This window comes from Oryza sativa, chromosome 8 (assembly GCF_034140825.1).
Source record: "Oryza sativa Japonica Group chromosome 8, ASM3414082v1".
NCBI classification, from domain to species: Eukaryota; Viridiplantae; Streptophyta; class Magnoliopsida; order Poales; family Poaceae; genus Oryza; species Oryza sativa.
Window position 1 is genome coordinate 28,433,848 of NC_089042.1, and position 19,975 is coordinate 28,453,822.

The 19,975-nt window shown below is 46.0% G+C and overlaps 2 protein-coding genes and 1 long non-coding RNA gene across 3 annotated transcripts; 1 reads left to right on the top strand and 2 right to left on the bottom strand.

Annotated features, from left to right (window-relative positions):
• Positions 1–4,576: 4,576 nt before the first annotated feature.
• LOC4346347 (putative kinase-like protein TMKL1) lies at positions 4,577–7,036 on the bottom strand. Its single transcript, XM_015794336.3, has one exon. It carries the CDS (start codon positions 6,980–6,982, stop codon positions 4,994–4,996), a length of 1,989 nt encoding a protein of 662 aa, XP_015649822.1. The 5' UTR covers positions 6,983–7,036; the 3' UTR covers positions 4,577–4,993.
• A 1,038-nt stretch (positions 7,037–8,074) lies between these two features.
• LOC136351308 (uncharacterized) lies at positions 8,075–9,151 on the top strand. Its single transcript, XR_010734299.1, has 2 exons — positions 8,075–8,477; positions 8,867–9,151. It is a non-coding gene; the product is annotated as an uncharacterized lncRNA (long non-coding RNA).
• A 423-nt stretch (positions 9,152–9,574) lies between these two features.
• LOC4346348 (mediator of RNA polymerase II transcription subunit 15a) lies at positions 9,575–19,832 on the bottom strand. Its single transcript, XM_015794334.3, has 10 exons — positions 19,544–19,832; positions 18,640–18,751; positions 17,665–17,773; positions 14,904–16,136; positions 14,334–14,410; positions 11,971–13,416; positions 10,826–11,167; positions 10,378–10,572; positions 10,213–10,301; positions 9,575–10,097 (listed from the first exon to the last, which is right to left on the bottom strand). Exons 1-10 carry the CDS (start codon positions 19,699–19,701, stop codon positions 9,896–9,898), a joined length of 3,963 nt encoding a protein of 1,320 aa, XP_015649820.1. The 5' UTR covers positions 19,702–19,832; the 3' UTR covers positions 9,575–9,895.
• Positions 19,833–19,975: the final 143 nt, after the last annotated feature.

Genomic DNA, 19,975 nt, shown 5'->3' on the forward strand with positions numbered 1-19,975 from the left:
GCTTGTATTTTGATCAAAATTGCTGAAATTTAACTTGGAATAAAGCTATCTAGCAACTCTATTAGAGTTGATCTCACTATAGTTACCCTATATTGCAGAAGTAGTACTACCCTATATTTTATCACTAAGAGCAAGTATAATAGATGGCTATAAGAAGGCTGAATGCTGAGGTGGATGAGAGAGGAGAGGAGAGAGATGAGAAGCGGCTGCAAGTTTACAGACAGCTAGGGATGGCAATGGGGCCCCGTTCCCCGTTCTCCGGTGGGGAATTCCTCTATTAGGGTGAGCTATCGGGGTAAATTCATCCCCCACGGGGTAACAAATGGCCAAAAGCAGGCCCCATCGGGTGGGCCGGGGGCGGGGCCGTTCCACCACTCCCCGGCCCCGTATCCCCATGGGGCTCCAAGATATGACGGCCCATCAGCAAATTCCTTAGGTTACAGTCCATTTAGGCCCAATTAGAAGCAATATATATAGAGAAACCCTAACTTTTCAATCCCGTCCCCACTTCCTCTTGGCCGCCGCTCGCAGGCATGGTCGCACTCGCACGGAGAGAAGTCCCGATCCCCTTCGCATTTTTCTAGATTCGCCGATCCCCTTTCCTCTATTTTCACTAGTTCGCCGGTCTAGCCCGCCTCTTTGCCATCGCTATTGCAGCGCCGTCGTCAGTTTGTGACTGGAGCCATGGCGGCCTTGGCTCCCCGCGGCGGCGCCCTCTCCTGCTCCACCTCCACCCCCAGTGACTCACAGCGGCGTCGCCCTCATTTTCTCTGCTCTTGCTGACCAGGAGCGATGATGCCGTCGCGAGACGCAAGCTACCTGCACGGCATTAACTCGATCTGATTTTGAAGCATCAACATGTAGTACTTATCTATTGCTTTAGTGTGTGCGCCACTCGTATTCACTGGTGCATCAAGTTTCTGTTTCTATTGTACATCTACATTGGATTTTGAAGTTCTTCACCCTTGCTTCCTTTCATTGGTGTGAACTGTATTTGTAAACTCTGTATCATCTGTTCCTGCTCAATTGTTCTATGTATATTGGTGTTTGTTTGTCGGGTGCTAGGACCCGCGGGTGCCCCGTACCCGCTGCTGGGACGGGGACAGTGAGAAACCTTCCCCTGAGCACGGGGATGGGGATGGCGAACGGGGGAATTTCATCACCTCGGGGGCGGGGACGGGGTAGTGAAACCCGACGGGTGTAGCCCCATTGCCATCCCTACAGCCAGCTTAGGCACATGAACCAAAAAAAAATCTGTGAGACAGACATGTGGACCATATATTTATAGTGAAGAGTAAACCACTACATGAGTAAGCTGAGAGATAGGCTATAAAGAACTATACAGTAAGCAGCTGGTTGTATTATTATCCTTGCTCTAAGAGTAGTGTGCTCCGAACCAAATTGTAAACAATAAATGCAACCCTTATATTGTAGTAAATATTGTGGAAGTAGGAAATAACAACCACCAATTGCCCTACAACTTGGTAGTAAGGAATAAAAACATTATTTTCTCACCTATATGTGACTCTCTCCTTTCTATCAATTCCGCCGCGCATTGTTAGATTTTTTGTGTTTATTGGATCCACTTGATTACCTCATACATAGTAGGTCTTAAACTTTTGGATGGTATACATTGTTGTCCTAATATCTTTCTTTGGGAGATTGATGTGCACTTGTAGCAATCTGCTTTGGGAAGCTGCACCTTTATCTTGGGTCAATCCATCTCGGGGGCTCCATTCTACTATAGTAGTACTCCCCAGTTCCATTTTAATCATCCCCTAGTGTTTGGTTGCTGAGATGGGATGGGATGGGATGGGATGAACGTACTTTTAGGAGTATTTGGTTTAGGGGTGAGTGGGATGGGTTGGTCCCTAGAGAGGAATATTCCTATCAGATCCGGGACCAACTAATCCGGCCAAAACTGGCGGACAAACTCGTCCCACCTGGAATGAGCGAACGGCGTGACGACGCCAGCTCGTGCGCTTGCCCTGCTCACCCTTAGGAGATGGCGGCGGAAGACAGCTTGGGCGACAGTGGCGGGCTTGTCGAAGGCGGCGCGACAGGCTCGGCAACGGCAGTGGCGACAGGCTCGGGCGACGGAGGTAGGCGGCAGGCTCGGCAGCGGCGGCGTCGAGTGGCTCGGCGACGCCGGATCCTATGGTGGGGAAGGCGGCGGCGGTGGATCCGACAATTGGGAGGGCTGCGCCAACGGATCCGGAAGACGGCTCAGGCGACGGCGGTGGCGACAGGCTCGGCAGCGGCGGCGTCGGGGGGCTCAGCGGCACCGGATCCTGTGGTGGGGAAGGCGGCGGCGGCGGATCCGACGATGGGGAGGGCTGCGCCGACGGATCCGGAGGCGGCCCGACCGTCCGTCGTCGTCCCCGAAGCTCTCCCGCCTCAACTCCGTGCTCCAACCCTGATGCCGTGCTCGCCCTCCTCTCCACCGGCCTATGTGCGGACCTCGCTGCCGTCGTCGTCGCCGAGCCGCGGGTGCTCTGCGCGAAGGACGACGCCATCAGCCGCCGCATCGCGTCCCTCCGCGACCGCGCCGGCCTGTCCCTCTCCCTCTCCCGTGCGGACCTCGCCACCGTCGTCGTCGCCAAGCCACAGCTGCTCTGCGCGAAGGCCGAGGCCATCACCCGCCGCATTGCGTCCCTTCGCGACCGCGCCGGCCTGTCGGTGCCCCAGACCAGTAGCTTCCTCCTGTCCGGCGGCATGGCGCACCTCGGTGGCAGAGATGGAGGTGAGGGCAGAGGCGGCGGCGGCTATGGTTGTTGCAAACGGCGTCGCCATTGGTGGCAAACAGCGTCCATCCCATCCCTCCCTCATCCCTTCAACCAAACAAAAAAATGGGATCGTCCTATTCTACAAACCAAACACGCGAGTGGAATCATCCCAGCCTCAAAATCAGGGATGGTTTCATCCCATCCCACCTAGTCTTAGAACCAAACACACCCAAGCAAAGGGTACCAAGGCCAACGACACGGCCAAAACATTCATTATTCTCAGATTAATTCCCATCAGTTAAGATGCTTCATCGCTTAGTATACTGTGAATAGCTCATGTTTTAAATATTGTATGTCATTACATCAACAGAAATTAATCTTGTTTGGTTGTATGCAACACATTTAAAGATGCACATTAATTCCTTACACAAATAAACAAAGATATACATGTTAGGATGATGATCATTTTGGGAAGACATCTTAAAATTTTAAGAGGATGATCAAAATAGGATGGAGGGACAAGCAATTAGCAGTCCTAGGACCTTGTGTTTGGCTTTGTTAGTACTCCATCCAACCCCTAATATAAGGAATTTTGACATTTTGCTTGCACTGTTTGACCACTCGTCTTATTCAAAAATTTTGTGCAAATATGAAAAACGAAAAGTTGTGCTTAAAGTACTTTGGATAATAAAGTAAGTCACAAATAAATTAAATAATAATTTCAAAATTTTTTGAATAAGACGAATGGTCAAACAGTGTAAGCAAAATGTCAAAATCCATTGTATTAGGAGACGGAGGGAGTACTGGGGTACATCTTGCAGCGGGAAGGAGGGAAATGCATTTGTATATGCTGCGGAAGTGCGAGATCCAGGGGTAGGGGTGAAAACGGTACGGAAACTTTCTGGATTTCGGACCTATTTTCGAAAACAGAATCTGTCGGTCGGAATTTTTCGGAATCGGAAACGAATTCGAAAATATTTTCTCAGAAATGAAATCGGAAATGATAAGGGCAATTTCCGTCGGAACTCGGAATCGGTCGAAAACTTTTCGGAAATTTTCTCGAAATTTCAGAAAATTTTCTCAGAATTACCAGAAATGTTGTGACTGAAATACCATGATTCTTTTTTAAGCACTAAATAGTGAATACCATGGTGTTTGGCTGTTTTTTTTAAAAAAATATTTGTTATGCAAATCTAAAATTACATAAGAATATTTTTTGTCCTACATTGGGATTTATCAACAACATTACTCTTTTAAACATAGATAATTTATTCAATTGGATTTATCAGTTTGAGGGGTTTTTTATTCTGATAAATTTTCGTTACCGTATTCGCGCCGTTTTTGCTTCGTTTTCAGTTTCGATAATATTCAATTCTATTTTCATATCCGGGGTTTCTGATTCTGATTCTGATTCCGAAAAAAAATATGAAAACGAAAACGATAAAGATGGTTTCCGTCCGTTTCTGTACCGTTTTCACCCCCTATCCAGGAGGCGTATGTAAAATGTGTGCTAACGTGGAGCATCACATAGATAGTCGTATACGATCAAATACCAGAATGTAATTTGAAGGACCTGACATACTACTATATTTCATTATAAGGCCTGGTTTAGTTTCCATTTTTTTTTCAAAAAAAACATCACATAAAATATTTAGACATATGTATAGAGATTAAAAAAACTAATTGCATAGTTAGGGGGAAATCGCGAGACGAATCTTTTGAGCCATAAGTGCTACAATAACCCATATGTGCTAATGACGGATTAATTAGGTTCAAAAGATTCGTCTTGCGGTTTCCAGACGAATTATGAAATTAGTTTTTTTATTCGTGTCCGAAAACCCCTTCCGACATCCGGTTAAATATCCGATATGACGCTTAAAAATTTTCTTTTCGCGAACTAAACAGGACCTAAAACTAATGAAACCAAGCATATGCAATGCAAATGGGCAAAAGGCTGTGTTTGCCCAGATATCCAAATCAGTGCAGTGATCATCCTTTTGTAGGGGACTGGAGTCATGTTTTTAGGAAGAGAGGATTAATATTTGGGCAGGCAGACAGGCGTTGAGAAAAGGAAAATCTACTAGTAGTACTCCGTACAGTAGAGTACGGAGTACGTAGGAGCAGCTACTACTAGTAGTAGTACGTAGGATTATGTAGCTGGAGTGCTGGACGCCTGCACTGCACTGCACGCATATGATATGATACTCCGGCCAGCTGGACTGGAGTATGTTATGTACGGTCGGAGTCGGGACGACATTATATTGGAATTAGACGGCGGCGGCGGTGGGCGTGCCGGCGTCGCTCCTGGGCTCGGCGGGGCTGTAGATCGCCGACGGCCGGCTGCTGTTCCGGGGCCGGACCTCCTCCAGCTGCCGCACCACCTCCGCCATGGTGGGCCTTGCCGAAGCCACCGGCGCGCAGCACCCCATCGCCAGCTTCAGCGCCTGAAGCAGCCCCTCCTCCGCGGGGCTACGCACCCCGCGCGCCACCTCCGCGTCGAACACCTCCATCATCGTCACCTCCTCCAGCACCGCCGCCTTCACCACCGCCGGCAGCTCTCCCGACGCCTTCCGCCCCATCAGCAGCTCCAGCAGCAATATCCCGAACGCGTACACGTCCGTCCGCGGGCTGCACCTCCCCCTCGACTGCAGCTCCGGCGCCCTGTACCCGTCCGCCTTCCCCACCGCCGCCGCCACCAGCAGCCGGTGCACTGCGTACTCCGCCACCCTCGCCACGAACCACTCGTCCACCAGCACGTTGGACGAGCGCACGCTGCCGTGCGCCTCGCCGTGCCCCGCGTGCACGTACGCCAGCGCGCGCGCCACGCCCAGCGCGATCTTGTGCCGCCGCGCCCACGTCAACGCCGGCCTCATCCCCTGGCTCTGCTCCCCGTGGCCGTGGAGGAGCTCGTGGAGCGTCCGGTTGCCGGGGAAGTAGTCGTACACCAGCAGCTTCTCTCCGCGGCGCCCCTGGTAGAAGGCGCGCAGCGGAACCAGGTTGTCGTGGCGCGCGCGGCCGATGCGGCGCACCGCCGGCGCGCACGACTCGGCGTCCTTGCAGCAGCCCTCGCGGAGGAGGCGCAGCTCGATGCTGCCGCCGCCCTCCGCCAGCTTGGCCTTGTAGACGGTGCAGTAGCTGGCCTTGTTGACCACCTGCCCCGTGGCGTTGAGCACCTCCTCCAGCGTGAGGTGCTCCCCGCCCTGGAACACCACCAGCTTCCCCTCGCCGTCCTCCGTGAGTGTCCCTTCCTCCGGCGGCAAAGGCGCTCGCCTCCAACGGCCCTGCGCCCAGCCGATGGAGAGGGAAGCCAGGACGACGGCGGCGGCCATGAGGGCAATGACGATGGCGGCGACGGCGGAGGAGGTGAGGGGGTTGCTGGGGAGGCAGTGGTGGGGCAGCGGCGGGCCGCAGAGCGCGGGGCTGTTGGCGAGGAAGGCGTCGGGCGGCAGAGAGGCGAGGTCGGGGGGAAGTTGGCCGGAGAAGTTGTTGTAGGAGAGGTTGAGGGAGTGGATGGGGGCGAGGCCGTGCGGGATGGGACCGTGGAGGCGGTTGTCGGAGAGGTCGAGGGAGCGGAGGGCGGGGAAGGCGGTGGTGACTAGGGAGGAGGGGAAGGGGCCGGAGAGGCGGTTGGCGGAGAGGTCGAGGAGGCTGAGGGCGTCGCAGGTGGTGTTGGGGGCGAGGGCGGCGGGGTCGGGGATTGGGCCGTGGAGGGCGTTGCCGTGGAGGCGGAGGAGGGAGAGACGGGCGTTGCCGCTGCAGAGGTTCCAGATGGAGAGCGGGAGGGAGCCGGAGAGGCGGTTGGAGGCGAGGTCGAGGAGGGAGAGGGCGGGGGCGTTGCCGAGGGCGAGGGGGATGGGCCCGGAGAGGGAGTTGTGGGCGAGGAAGATGGAGGCGAGGGCGGAGAAAGCGGCGAGTTCGGGAGGGAGGTGGCCGGCGAGGGCGGAGGCCGGGAGGCGGATGGAGAGGAGGAGGAGGAGGTCGTCCGGGACCGGGTGGTGGGCGAGGCCTGCAGAGAGGTTGCCGCAGGGGAGCTCGCGGGGGAGGGTGGCGGCGGTGGACCAGCGGAGGCCGCGCCACTGGCAGAGCGGGGTGGAGGCGGTCCAGGTGGCCAGCTGCGCGTTCCCTCCTACTTCGCCCTCCCCCTGCAGCGCCGGCTTCACGCGCTCCAGGAGGAGCGCCACCTCCGACTTGCCCTCGGCCCCGGCAGCGGCAGAGACCAGGAGGAGGAGGAGGCAGCACATCATCACAGATCTCATCTCATCTGCTTGCTTCAATTCCCTTGGGCTTGGGGTAGAGCAGGTGAACACACTGGACTGTGGACTGGAGCAGTGGAGTGAAATAGTGTGCAAGTGAGCACCACTCCTAGTACTACTCAAGTGAAAGACAATGCTTGCTGAGTGTGAGTAGTGCAATGCAAATAATAAAGGGGTGTCAATACTCCTCCACAGACTATACTACACTAGCACTAGTCTTGCTAACCAATGGACATTTTTGCATTGCTTGCCATACTCCGTGTGTCTACGTACGAGTAGTAACATCTTACGACTGGCATCTTATATACTCTACTGTCACATGGCCATCAAGCATTGTCTTCCGCTCCGACCGACATACACCAATGGGAACAGCGACCACTTCAAAGTGCTGCTACCCCACAAGACAACTTCATCAATTAAAGCAACTTCATTCTTTCTTTTCTCCTTTTCTTTTTATAGAAAAACACATTAATTCCTTTCAAAAATGCGGCTTGCACGCGCACATGCACTACACACATAGATAGTCCAACAAACCAACACAAATTTAGGAGTACGAGTACTGCTAGTGCTATATCGTCGTAAGTCAAAGCCACTCACTCCATCTCTGCCCTCCTTTTCTCCTTGGGGAAATGCACGTGTACTGTATGTCTCCGATGCCCCACCACCACCACCATCCACTTGCTTATTTGGTGTGTTTGATACAGTATTTTGGATATTAATACTAGGAGTAAGAGGCAACTTAGGTGGTGTTCAAATCCAGAGTCATAAAGTTTTGGCGTGTCGCAGCGAATATTATATAGCGTGTCGTATGGGGTGTTCGGACACTAATAAAAAAACTAATTATAGAATCCATCAGTAAACCATGAGATAAATTTATTAAGTCTAATTAATCTGTCATTAGTAAATATTAAATATAGCACCATATTATCAGATCATGTAGCAATTAGGTTTAAAAGATTCGTCTCACAAGAGAGAGACAAGGGAAGAAACTTGCCAACAAATGGGCCTCACGTCTAGTCGAGTCCACTAGCAATTAATATTGGACACACAAAGGCCAGAAAGGAAGAAAAGCATTTGGAGTTGGATGCCGACGCCGGCTGGTGGCCTCTGCTGTGGTGTACCCTCCCTCCCTACCTACAACTACAAGTCGTTGTTGAAGTGGAGGAGGCAAAGCGAGGAGGAGGAGATTGGGGATCGGAAATCCAATCATCCAATCCAAGATTCCAAAAGTGGTTGGATTAATCGAGTCATCGAGATGAGCTCGCCGGGCGGCGTGAACGAGTGGGAGGACTCACCGGGGGAGATGGAGTCGGAGGCCGCCTCCGCCGTGGGCATGGGCATGATGGAGGTCGACGCCGACGACCGCCACCCGCCCTCCTCCTCCCTTCCCATCGATGCCGACTTCTTCAATTCCTTCCCCGACGACTTCGACGACCAAGACCTCGCCTGACCTCCTCTCCTCTCCTCTCCTCTCCCCTCCCCTCCCCTCCCCTCCCCAGTAAGTATCTTACTTCACATCGAATGAATCGATCCATTCAATTTCTAGTATTACTATAGCTACTCGATCCAACGATTTACTGAATTACTGTGTGCCAATTAATAAAAATTACTCCATCAACTCTCTACCCTACTACTACGTACTACACCTCCGCACAATCGCAGTGCAATTGCTAGGACCTACACTACATATATGCAGTTTTCTCCGGCCAAGCTAAGCTTAACAACTAATAGCAGCTGGTTTGCCTTGTTACTACCATACATGTCTCCTAGAGTACTTAGCTCATTTTCTTGTATCTGTCATCTCAGCTTAATTAATTTAGCGTACAAGTATCATGCTTACAGTACATATTACTGTGCGTTTACATGTTGTTCCTTCTCATCTCTCAGTCGCAGGTGCCTGTTGTACCCAACATCAAATCCAAGATCCATCATGTCATCACATTTCGTAGCCAAGGAAATGCTTCTTCTCCACCTCTAGTATTGTTACCATTATTGTATCCCCATCTAGACCTACATATATACTATTGTTACCATTATATGTTTTATGCAACCAGTACTGGACCTGTTAACACGCCCTCTCTGTACTGTACTGTACCTGATCAAACGATTACCTGTTGTAACGTCACCGTGTGCTATAACATAATGAGCGCTGGCACTCCTTGCAGGCAGAAACACAATCTGAATTACAAGTCCCAAATTGGATAAAATTTTCCGTAACTGAACCAAGTGAATGTCACTTGCTCTCGCGATCATACTTAGGTCTGGTTTAGTTCCCAACTTTTTCTTTAAACTTCTAACTTTTCCATCGAACCAAAACTTTCCTACACACATAAAACTTCCAACTTTTCCGTCACATCGTTCCAATTTCAATTAAACTTTCAATTTTAGCGGGAACTAAACACACCCTTAGCAACCAAGCTAAAAATGTCAAATACTTCCCTAGCTTGATCTTCTTATATTCTGTACATGCTCATTGATTACCGCCATTCCGCATATGAAAAGAACACACAAGAAAAGAGAAAACGTCCGACGAAACTGGTCTCAGCACATCTCAGAAAATCACACGTCCTTCAACTGTTGTCAATACACAACATATATTACGAGCAGCGATCTCACAGTATATTTATATTAGAATCAAACCAGGCTGGAGATGTAGACTGTTCTGTACAAGAGGGGCCGCTACCAAATCCAGCTAGTAAACAGGGAGGATTTCCAAAAGTACAACCACACATAATAAATAAGTACACACCAGTAGCAATTGCATGTTTGCTAAAATGTTAATTATGGTTACATATATTTATGTGCATATATTTATAGAGCGATGCATTAACCGTTCCAGTTAAGGGCGTGCAAGCGATCGCACAATATCGATGCAAAACGAAGATTGGTGCCAGCAGGACTGAAGAAGAATGGGGATTAAGCACCCACGCAATTTTCCCAACAACCATAGCTCGAACTGAAACTGCCTCCACCAGTCTGTTGAGCATACTCAGCAATTACTTTGCGGGCACACGCGTCCCACGTCCTCGCAATTTCTCTTAGTGACATGGGCTCAGCTAAACCCCGAAGCAATATGCTGAACTTCGACCTCGCTTTGGTCGACAGGTCATCCGAGTTTCTATAGCAGATTCACAAGCACAATGCAACATCCTTAGTTTATTTATGTACAGAGAATCAGGACAGCCTAATATGTAGTACCTGGCGTAGAATCTGATAAAACATTGGATACTGACCTTTGTTCATCTGGGAACTTGTCTAGGAGAACCGGGGAGCACTTAGGGTAGCTAGCGGGGACAAGCACCCTCAATGGCAAAATTGGACTCTGCCACACATTTTTAACATGGAACATCAGCGAACAATAAAAGCCGATACCACAGATCATGCTTTGAGAAGCTTACCATCTGTGCTGATGCAAACATGGACTTCAAGCTGGGGCTAACAGCCACAGCAGTAAATGTGCATTTGATGACTGTCCCTTCTGTCCCTTCTGATGTAGCACCAAAAGACTCAGCATCATCCTCGCAAACATGGAGCTCTGTATCTATGAGCTGTTGGTTTATCTCATGTATTTCCTCCATAAGAGCATGGTTTATCTGCAGGTGCACCAGAGACAAGATAAATAATAAAGGTAGCCAAAAATTTAGAATAGCTCCCGTCAATTTAACTATACTTCCCTTCTCTGGGCCCATATATGTAATGGAAGTCATTGTGGAAACAAAACAGCTGGATAATCATGATATTTTAGTTTATTCATCATGCCACTAAGTTTCATCTATACAAACGATTGTGAAGCTGATCACTGAGGCATATAATGTATTGATCCCTATGAAATAATAAAGAGCATACCTCGGTTTTTTGCCACTTTACACGTGAGGTTGCAGTTGACTGCAATTCAGGGGTACCTATGCTGAATGTTTGCTTCAAACTGTCATTAACACTTCCAGCTGATGACACATTAAGAGGCATAGCACTAGTGTCACGCTTCATTTTCTTTGATGTACCGGTCCCATCATGTGTTATGAAATTCCTGGCTTGCAATCGGCACTTTGTCATAGCAACTAAATCTTCACCAACAGCAGCTCTAGAACCATTACCAGGCGCAGACCCAGCAATCCTGTCAATCATGCTGACAACAGAACCTATGTCGCTTACTGCAGCACTCAAGGACTGGCGTTGTGTTGTCCGCAACTGCCATACAGAACACAAGGGACATGAATCATGCAAGAAAAAAAAAGGGACAGGAAGGTAAATCCTCAATTTCAATCTAAAGGGAGGGTATATGCCTTCTATATGATCAAAATTTGTTTAAGGAAGCTAATTTGAGGGGAATAAAAGGTATTAATGATTTCTTCTCTTTTAGCACAGCAGCAAAACAGGCTATCCGGAAAACATAGCTAGATTCCACAGAGCAATAGTGAAGAGAAATAAATAAAATAGGTCAATGCTAAACCTATCAAGTTCTTCAGATGTCAAGACTCAAAGAGTCAACTTTAAATAAGCAGTAACATGAAATGACCAGGCATGATGACTCCCATGCTTTGCATCCCCTTGACTTCAAAATATTTGTGTACAGATCTAACATGTGTGTTATTTGCATAATCCCTTAGCACACGCATATGTGCATGTGACTGGGATTTTAGCATAGTATCCCTTTTTGACATAATTATCAAGTTCAGAATTTACGATATACTTATCTGAGATCTGCTGCAACCTTTGGGCATCATTTTAGTTATCGTTTGATAAACTAGTTGATTGAAACAGGGTAATGTTTGTATTAACTTTAGCAAGGTAGGTGCACGAGGTTACAAGCAAAAGGCATGGCATATATAACTCCTGAACTAAATATTTTAGCTGAGCCTACTGTGTTCTTTATGCCATAGTTAATTACGCTTTAAAATATACTCAGAATAGCACTGATTAAATAATAAATTTATTTTGCACTACAGAAACGAAGAAAAGACAGTAAATAAAAAGTTGGCAAAGTTACTGACCGCTTTAAGTAAGCGGTCTAAAGGCCTTTCTGCTGCACTTGATTTGGTTAGAACTTGGGTTGGCATGTTAGCCTGATTTCCATCAACACTTGTAAATTCTGCCAACAAGGGTGAGGCCGAGATCCCTGGAGTGTTAACGGCGATTGATTGTGACTGAGGCGCCATGTTTGTTTGCTGATGTGTAGCCTGACCAGTATTAGTAAGTGATGATGATAAATTGGAGAGTGGTTTCTCTGAATCCACTGGTATAGGAGACGGGGCAACAGGTGGCGATGGAGATGGCATATATGGTGAGTTAGCTGACTGCAATGGTGTCCCGGTCTTCACTTGAGACGGCAAGAGATTGTGCTGATCAACCTGAGGAGAATGGTGTGAAATTTGGGGGGATGATGCTTGGAGGTTTTGTGGTGACGAAATTGGGAAAGCACTGCCCTGTTTCATTTGCTGATTATAAAAGTTATTGCGCTGAGCCAAGTGCTGTTGATAAATCCCAGGTTTCATTGCAGCTCCTTGTCTAACCTTCAGCTCGTTTGCATCATTTCCAGAATGATGCTGTGGAACCTGCATCTGTGATTGCTGCTGTTTCTGTAATTGTTGCTGTGCTGGGAGTTGCTGCTGAAGCATTTGTTTTTGCTGGAACTGCTGAAACATTTGACGCTTCATTTGCTGATTCTGCATCATATGATGCTCCTGCTGTTGCTGCTTCAGCTGCTGTAATGAATTTGCGTTGGCTTGCATGGAATTGGCATTAGCCTGCATTGTACCTACTGAGTTGTGAGATAACATGCTACTACTGGCCTGCTGTTGTGCATTCAGTGTACCCTGCATGGGCCCAGTGCTTCCCTGTTGCAAAGCACCACTCATTGAACCATGCTGCAAAGAATTAAAATTGCTTCCTTGAGTAACCTCCAAATTAGAGGTAGCCTGTGGTGCATTTGTGACATTTTGCTGTGTTGCTGGAACACCAAAGTTTGTTGCTGGGGATGCAGGTAAATGTTGGATACCAGCTGCACCTGAGGATTGTAATCCGGTGCTCATACTTGGCATGCTTGCTTGAGGCATCTGATTAGTATGGTTATCATGCTGCTGCAAACCTTGGGAAGGTTGTTGTTGTTGCGGAATGTTAGAGGTAGGACCTTGCCCAGCAGATTGTTGAAATTGTGTCTGCTGGCCTTGCACCCTTGGCCTCTTTTGCGAATTTAGGATACTGATAATTTGCCTCTCGTACGCAGGAATTTTGTCCCTAAGGGCAGGCTGAATGTTGCCCTTGTTCAATTGCAGAACATGCATTGTACGCTCCAACATCAGTTTGAAATTCTTCATCTTTTCATACTGTTCTGTTGGCTTTTGAGGTGGAACCATGTTGTCAACATGCTGTAGCTTCAAAGAGATCTTATTGTACAAATCATTTAATTCAGGAAAATATTGGTCCTTTAAGTTCTTCACCTGTGATCACAAGAAAGAAAAACACAAAAGCTATGAAGGGATGGATACTACAGAAAAGAAACCATTCAGTAAACCAAGGCCTGTTGTTTAACTAACAGATATGGTGCAGGCAAAGATTGTTCGAATAGTTATTACATGCATAGGGAACTTAAAGAAAAAACTATAATAACCAGTAGAAAACATGGTGTTGATTGAACTTGCAAGGTCAAGAGAAAGGGATTACAAACTGCATCATAACCTTATCACATCTAGATACAATATGCTATACAGTCCACATTCACAAAGAATCCTCTATCTTAAAGAAAGCATGCATGTGCATAGTTGTATGAATATCAGTTCCACCTTTATCAGTAAAAGATAACATTCTTGTTTCTTTGGCTACACATGTCCAATTATTGATTTCACCATACTTCAATGGTTAAAAGATTAAGAACAAAATGAGTTACACATAAAATTGTACAGATCTGAAAAAAAAATGCAGTGTCGAATTCGTTCCAGATGTCTCGAGAGAAAAAAGGACATGCAATCAATTGGGAACTGTTTATTGTTTAGTTGGTGGAAAACAGATCAAAACAACAATGAAAAAGGATAGCGGGAGAATATTACTCTCTCCGGTCAAATATTTGATGTCACAACAAGATTCGGTCAGACCTTTTAGATTTCGACTATCAATTTTATATTAGAATAAGTTTATAAGTATATGATTTTATGATAGTACTTTTTGAAGCAAATTTACCTATACCATTTATTTTGTTTAAGACTAAGCATTTGAGAAATTATTTATGGTCAGTATTTTAGAAGTTTGACCAAATCTTATTCTAAACATCAAATACAATGTTCAGAGGTCCTTTTCTCTGAATTTCTTTAGGAAGGTCCAAGTGAACAAACGAGCGCCAAACGGTAGTGGTATGCATTACCATTTGATATGCCTCCTCTTGCCAATCTCCTGTACCTGTACCTGTATGACCTGTTTGGGCAGTGGAGTCCACAGATGCTGCATGAAAAGCAAGGAAATCAAACATCATGTCAATGAACAAGCAATCAAGTAGCAAGCTGCTACTACAACATAGGATGTAATACAGAAGTGGGAGACCTTGTGTGATTCCTACTAGAAAAATACAACAGTGAACTTGAGGTCAGATTGAAACAGTAATCTGAAAATAGCCTTTTGTGGCAAATATGTCCACAACTCAGAAAAAACAAATTTGAACAGAAGGCACAAAATCATTAGGGTCAGCTTCGTCAGCATGTTATCAATGTACATTGCAATAGACTCTAACTGACAAATGTTATCCTTACTATCTCCAATTTATTAAGTTAACTAATGAAATTTAGGATTTGTAAGCTGGCATAAATGTAGGAGAAAACTAATGTCAGTATGAATAGGGATAAAACAGAGGGATAAAGGAACAATAACACAGCGAAAAAACAGGGGGAAACAATAAAAGAATAAATGCAACTATATAGACAGCATATGGAGAACTTACTGCTAGACGAAACTTCTTGAAGGCCCCTTTGTGCCTGCATAAATTGCTTTTGTTGATCAATGTTATTTTGTTGCAAGAGCATGCCAGCTGACGTTTGAAGCCTTTGTTGCATGGGAGGTTGCTGCGGCATTCCCAGTTGTTGCTGCAGCTGGTTAGGTTGAGCTTGGAATTGTGACATAAGATGCTGCTGTGATTGCTGAAGTTGGTTATGTTGTGATTGAGGCTGCATCAAACCCAGTGATGACTGCTGAGCATGCTGCTGCTGCTGTGGTTGCTGAACTGCCTTTGTTTGTAGCATATGCATTCGTTGAATGTTCGGAACATTAGGCACAGTTCCAAGAAGCTGTTGTTGCTGCTGATTTTGTTGCTGCTGCTGTTGTAGAGTTGAAATATTTGCCTGGGAGCCCAATTGTTGCTGCTGGTGCGAGGGCATAGACTGCTGGTTCAACATCTGCTGTGTCTGCTGCATATTCAAAAGATTATTCGATTGAACTGGTAGTCTCTGTTGCTGTGGCATATCCACAGCACCATTCTGCTGACCAATTAACTGATTTTGTTGTAAATTTTGCTGCTGGCCCATTAATTGATGTTGCAAAGGAATGTTAGGCTGCTGAGTTGGTTGAGCTTGCTGCAGAGAAGGCTGTGGATGCATGGAGGACTGTGAGTGTTGCTGCTGCCTCATAGCAGATTGTGTAGGTTGCTGGAGTAACGATTGCACAGATTGTGGTACCGAGTTCAAAGCATTCTGTTGAATACCACCCTGAGATGATGACTGTACCATTGGTTGTGTCTGCGGAATGGACTGCCCGGGTTGGAGGCTAGATGGTATTTGCATCATTGGCTGTTGTGAGGATTGCATCTGTGTTGGCTGCAACAAAGATTGCTGTTGCATAAGTGAATTTTGCTGCAACTTCTGCTTCATCATAATTTGCTGCTGCTGGTAAATTAATTGGTTCTGAGATTGTTGCTGCTGCTGCTGCCTTCCTGCCATTTGCCTTTGCGTAGCATATATATCTTGTGAAGCGCCTTGTGCCAAGCCATTATTCATAGTGTTCTGCGGCATGCCAGACATGTTCTGCAGTGTGGATGTCTGGTTGACACCTGGCAAGTTCTGACCAAGATTAGTAAGAGAAGATTGGACAGACGTAGAATTTGGCTGCCGGGCCTGTTGCTGAGACATCAAAGGGATCGCTGATGACTGTGTTGGATTACTGCCTTGAGGGAGTCCAGGTACTGTTGCAGAAAAGATCGTGAATGTGCATAAATACCTTGTAGACAATACTTGCAAAATTGTAAAAAGCATAACAACACCCCAAATAAGCATGATAAAGACATATTTGAGACGAGATTCTACATTTTCCAAGGAACACACATGTACCAAAACAAGTAAGAGGTTAGCAAGTAGCTTAGACAAAAAACCATTAATTAGTTTTTCGATAAGGCTAAGAAGGAAACTGCAAATAAATTCTGACAAGTTGCAGCAGAAGGAGAATAAACATAATTCCATCAATAACTCAAAATAGCCAACTATTATTTTACCTCAGTAGTCACACAAGTGTAATCTGGCTCCAACATAAAGCAAAGTTACATGAAACTTAACAGGGGGAATAAATTAAACAGTGCAACGATTCATAATGTGCAATTATTCATGGTATATTGGCATTAATTGAACCTTTAGGTATTATAGATCATGAATTATGGAAAGTAGACATCCCCCTTCAAAAGAAAAATGAGCATAAATAATGTGAAGAAGCAAACGCAAATAACTAACATAACATGTGTTAGCACTTATCAGGGGAAAATGACAATCATTTAAAATGTGTCATTTCATACTCATATGGCATCAATTAAACATCTAGGTTGTGTATAGATCATGGACAACTAATCAGTTCAAAAAAGTGAAGCACATGCAAATAACTAGACAGCATATGTTAATAATACAAGATATGTAAACCAAAACTGACACTAGCTAGGGAACTTTTAGACATATAACTCCATCCAGTGGTGGATCCAATTGAGCCTGGGCAAGCTTAACGATGGACAACAAGTACATACAAATCCATACAACTTGATAGCCCATTTTCTAAATACATAAACAAAGAGCTACCGAGTTGTCAGGGAGAGGAAATCCAGTGCGAGAGGTTATATCGATGAAGTGATTGTGTATTGCCAATGGGCTAGACTATGATACTAATCTTTGATTAAAAAGAGAGAGAATGAGTGCTAGAAAGCTATGTGTATCTTTGGTCTTTGGGCTGCTGGCAGCAGACGTGATGGTGTGAGCCTTGCTTTGCTTTTCTACTTTGGAAGCCATGGCTGATCTAGCCTCTACTAGAACAAGCAGATTGAAGGGGTCGTCTGTTTTGATGTTGGTGCCCAAAAGCTTTGAATATGACCATGCAAGGATTCGTGGCCAGCATCCAAATGGTGTGTTTGCTATCAAGATTAGCAATTACTTAATTAGGTTCGAGTAATCAACAAGTTTGGAGGTTTCGACTGACAGGCATCTCGCCTTAATTTACTTGCTTGAGCATTATCCGATACAAGCTAAAACGAGAGAGCACTGTTGTACCCAGTGTGGCAGAGCTTCCATTGGATGGTTTCCTCTCAGAAATGGGGCTTGTAAACACACATGCAATATAGTTACATCATGAAAAATATATACAAGGACTTTTACGGTGAACAAAATATGGTACCAGCGAATATCTTACTATTACTCCAGTATTTCAGAATCGGATATTGAATATACTTCATATGATACCTGAGCCAGGGGGATTTTGGTTTTGAATCACTTGGGCGTTTCCAGGATTCTGTTGAGTCTTTGTCTCCATAGAGAGCATTTTTAGAGAAATCTTCCGCAAGTAATCAGACTGGTGATACAAAAGAATACAATGGTAAGATTTGGCTTTGTAATAAATAACTTGCCACCCTAAGTCCTGGTGGTTAGCACAATTGAAACATATGCTTCGTTTTTTTATACAATCAATTAAATTATACAAATTCTTATCTATACAGCAAACTACTTTGGCATGAATAAGCCTGATGAAGTATGAACAGGAGAACACAATTGGAATTTGGAGATTATGAATCCCTATACCCAGCCAAAGAAGCTCCTACAAAAATGTTTACCAAAATGAAGTGGGATATATGATGACATACTCGCTAACACAAAAGGAAGGACTGGAGTAAACCATTGTTTGATGTTTCATCTGGGATAAAGGGAATATTTTACAGGTGATTTATACAAGCATGAACAGATGGAATGATGGGCTTACAGAACTCAAGGTACAACTCCTGTACTTTTAACATGGCCAATGAGAGAAACCAGTCTCATGGTAAAAATATTGTTTAGTTCTATAATTCATTAATACTAATTTACTATTGAGATATGTTATCAATGAAAATAATGTGGGGACATCAACACCTCTAGCATAGGACTGAATCAGTCTTAGTCCCTGTATCCAAGGCGCAAAGGAGATTTTCCCCCGATAATGGAAGGGGAAAAGCTTCAGCAGCCTTGGATAATCTGATTTAGGTGGAAGTGCGAAATATTACAATCGGTTCAAAAGAAAATGTGGATACTTCACGGCGAAACTCTAACAAACTTCAAAATCAACAGACATATTTGCAAACATTGGACGATCGATTTCTTCTACTAAGATCCCAAATGCCATGCTTGAGCCCCACAACTGAAAGATTGGATCAACCCGATGAGTTAGCAAGAGGCTAAGTGTACCTGGCTGGTGGCTGCAGTATAGATTTTCTCTTCAAATCGCACTGCTATCTTTTGAAGTTCATTCAACCCCTCAGGCACTGATACTGGTAGATGCTTCTTCAGAGTGTCCATTCTGTACGCAGATTGCAACAAGCAAGTAAATGACGAATATATCCCATGCAGAACGAGAGAGAGAGAGAGAGAGAGAGAGAGTGCTTTTGAGATGTTTTGTGCAAAAAAAAAAAGAGAAATGTCACCTAAGGCATAATGTGTCAGTCTACCATTCAAGATGTTGGACAAATGAGTAGGCATAGCCCAAGTTACGCGCTCAAATATAGTGGCTATGACCAAAAGTGGACAACAGCTACAAAGGACTCGCGGAGCGAGAGTGGCACATACATGATCTAACATAACGAAGTAAAATAAACGAGAGAGGTAGGCGGTTTCTCCAACAAACAGTTTGCCTTGCCATCATAGTTCCCTGACCCTCAAAGGGAAGATCCATTTGAACAGAAGGGGTGCATCTTCCAAGCAAACCTCTATACTGTAATAACTGTGTCTGATGAAATGTAAATTGAGTTCAATTGGATATGTAGACTAGGTGAACTAGACAAGAATGTCAAAGCTAATAAGAATCTGAAAATAGTTGGGGAGGGATTGGAGTTGGACCTAACTAACAAAGTAAATAATAATAAATAAATAACAGAAACACAGGGGCACGGAAGGGGAGATTATGATGAGATTACAACTAGCTACGTAGGAGTAGATCGGATCAGAGTTGCATCATATTGAATCGACCACAGGCACAAAAGGATGATGCGATGTATGGATCTTCTATTTTATTTTATATAGTTGATGAAGAGAAGAAAAATTGGGGGAAGGGAAGGGAAGGGAAGTGGGTGGGGGGAGAGGGGGAAAGCCCTACATCTTGTTGACGATCCTGTTGCGGGCCTCCGACTGGAGCTGGGAGCGCCAGTCGCCGCCGGCGAGGGCGGGGGCCGGGGCGTTGGGATCGATGCCCCCAGAGGCGGCGGGGTCGGCCCCCTGGGTGGGCCTCCAGTTGCCGCCGCCGCCGCCATCCATGGCTCCTCTTCTTCTTCTTCTTCTTCGATTGCAATTTGCGAGGGTTTGGTCTTCGTGGCGGCGGCGACCACAAGACGGAGCGAGCGAGCGAGCGAGCGAGGTAGGCTAGAATCGGAGTCTCGCCTCGCCTCGGAGGAGAAGAAACCTCGGGGTTGGACCGACCTAGTATTTATTTCGCATTTGCCCCCTTGTACTTACAGCATACTCCGATTGCGTTTCCTTTCCCCTTGCATACGGTAGCATGGCGTTAACCCTAACTTTTTTATACTAATAA

What these genes read in the sequence shown, in the direction of transcription:
- LOC4346348 (XM_015794334.3), bottom strand. Translation starts at nt 19,701, where the DNA reads ATGGATGGCGGCGGCGGCGGCAACTGGAGGCCCACCCAGGGGGCCGAC. An exon ending in CCAAAATCCCCCTGGCTCAG is followed by an intron (nt 16,137 to 17,664) that starts GTATCATATGAA and finishes TTTCTGCAACAG; the next exon opens with TACCTGGACTCCCTCAAGGC. An exon ending in TGTTTGCATCAGCACAGATG is followed by an intron (nt 10,302 to 10,377) that starts GTAAGCTTCTCA and finishes AATGTGTGGCAG; the next exon opens with AGTCCAATTTTGCCATTGAG.
- LOC4346347 (XM_015794336.3), bottom strand. Translation starts at nt 6,982, where the DNA reads ATGAGATCTGTGATGATGTGCTGCCTCCTCCTCCTCCTGGTCTCTGCC.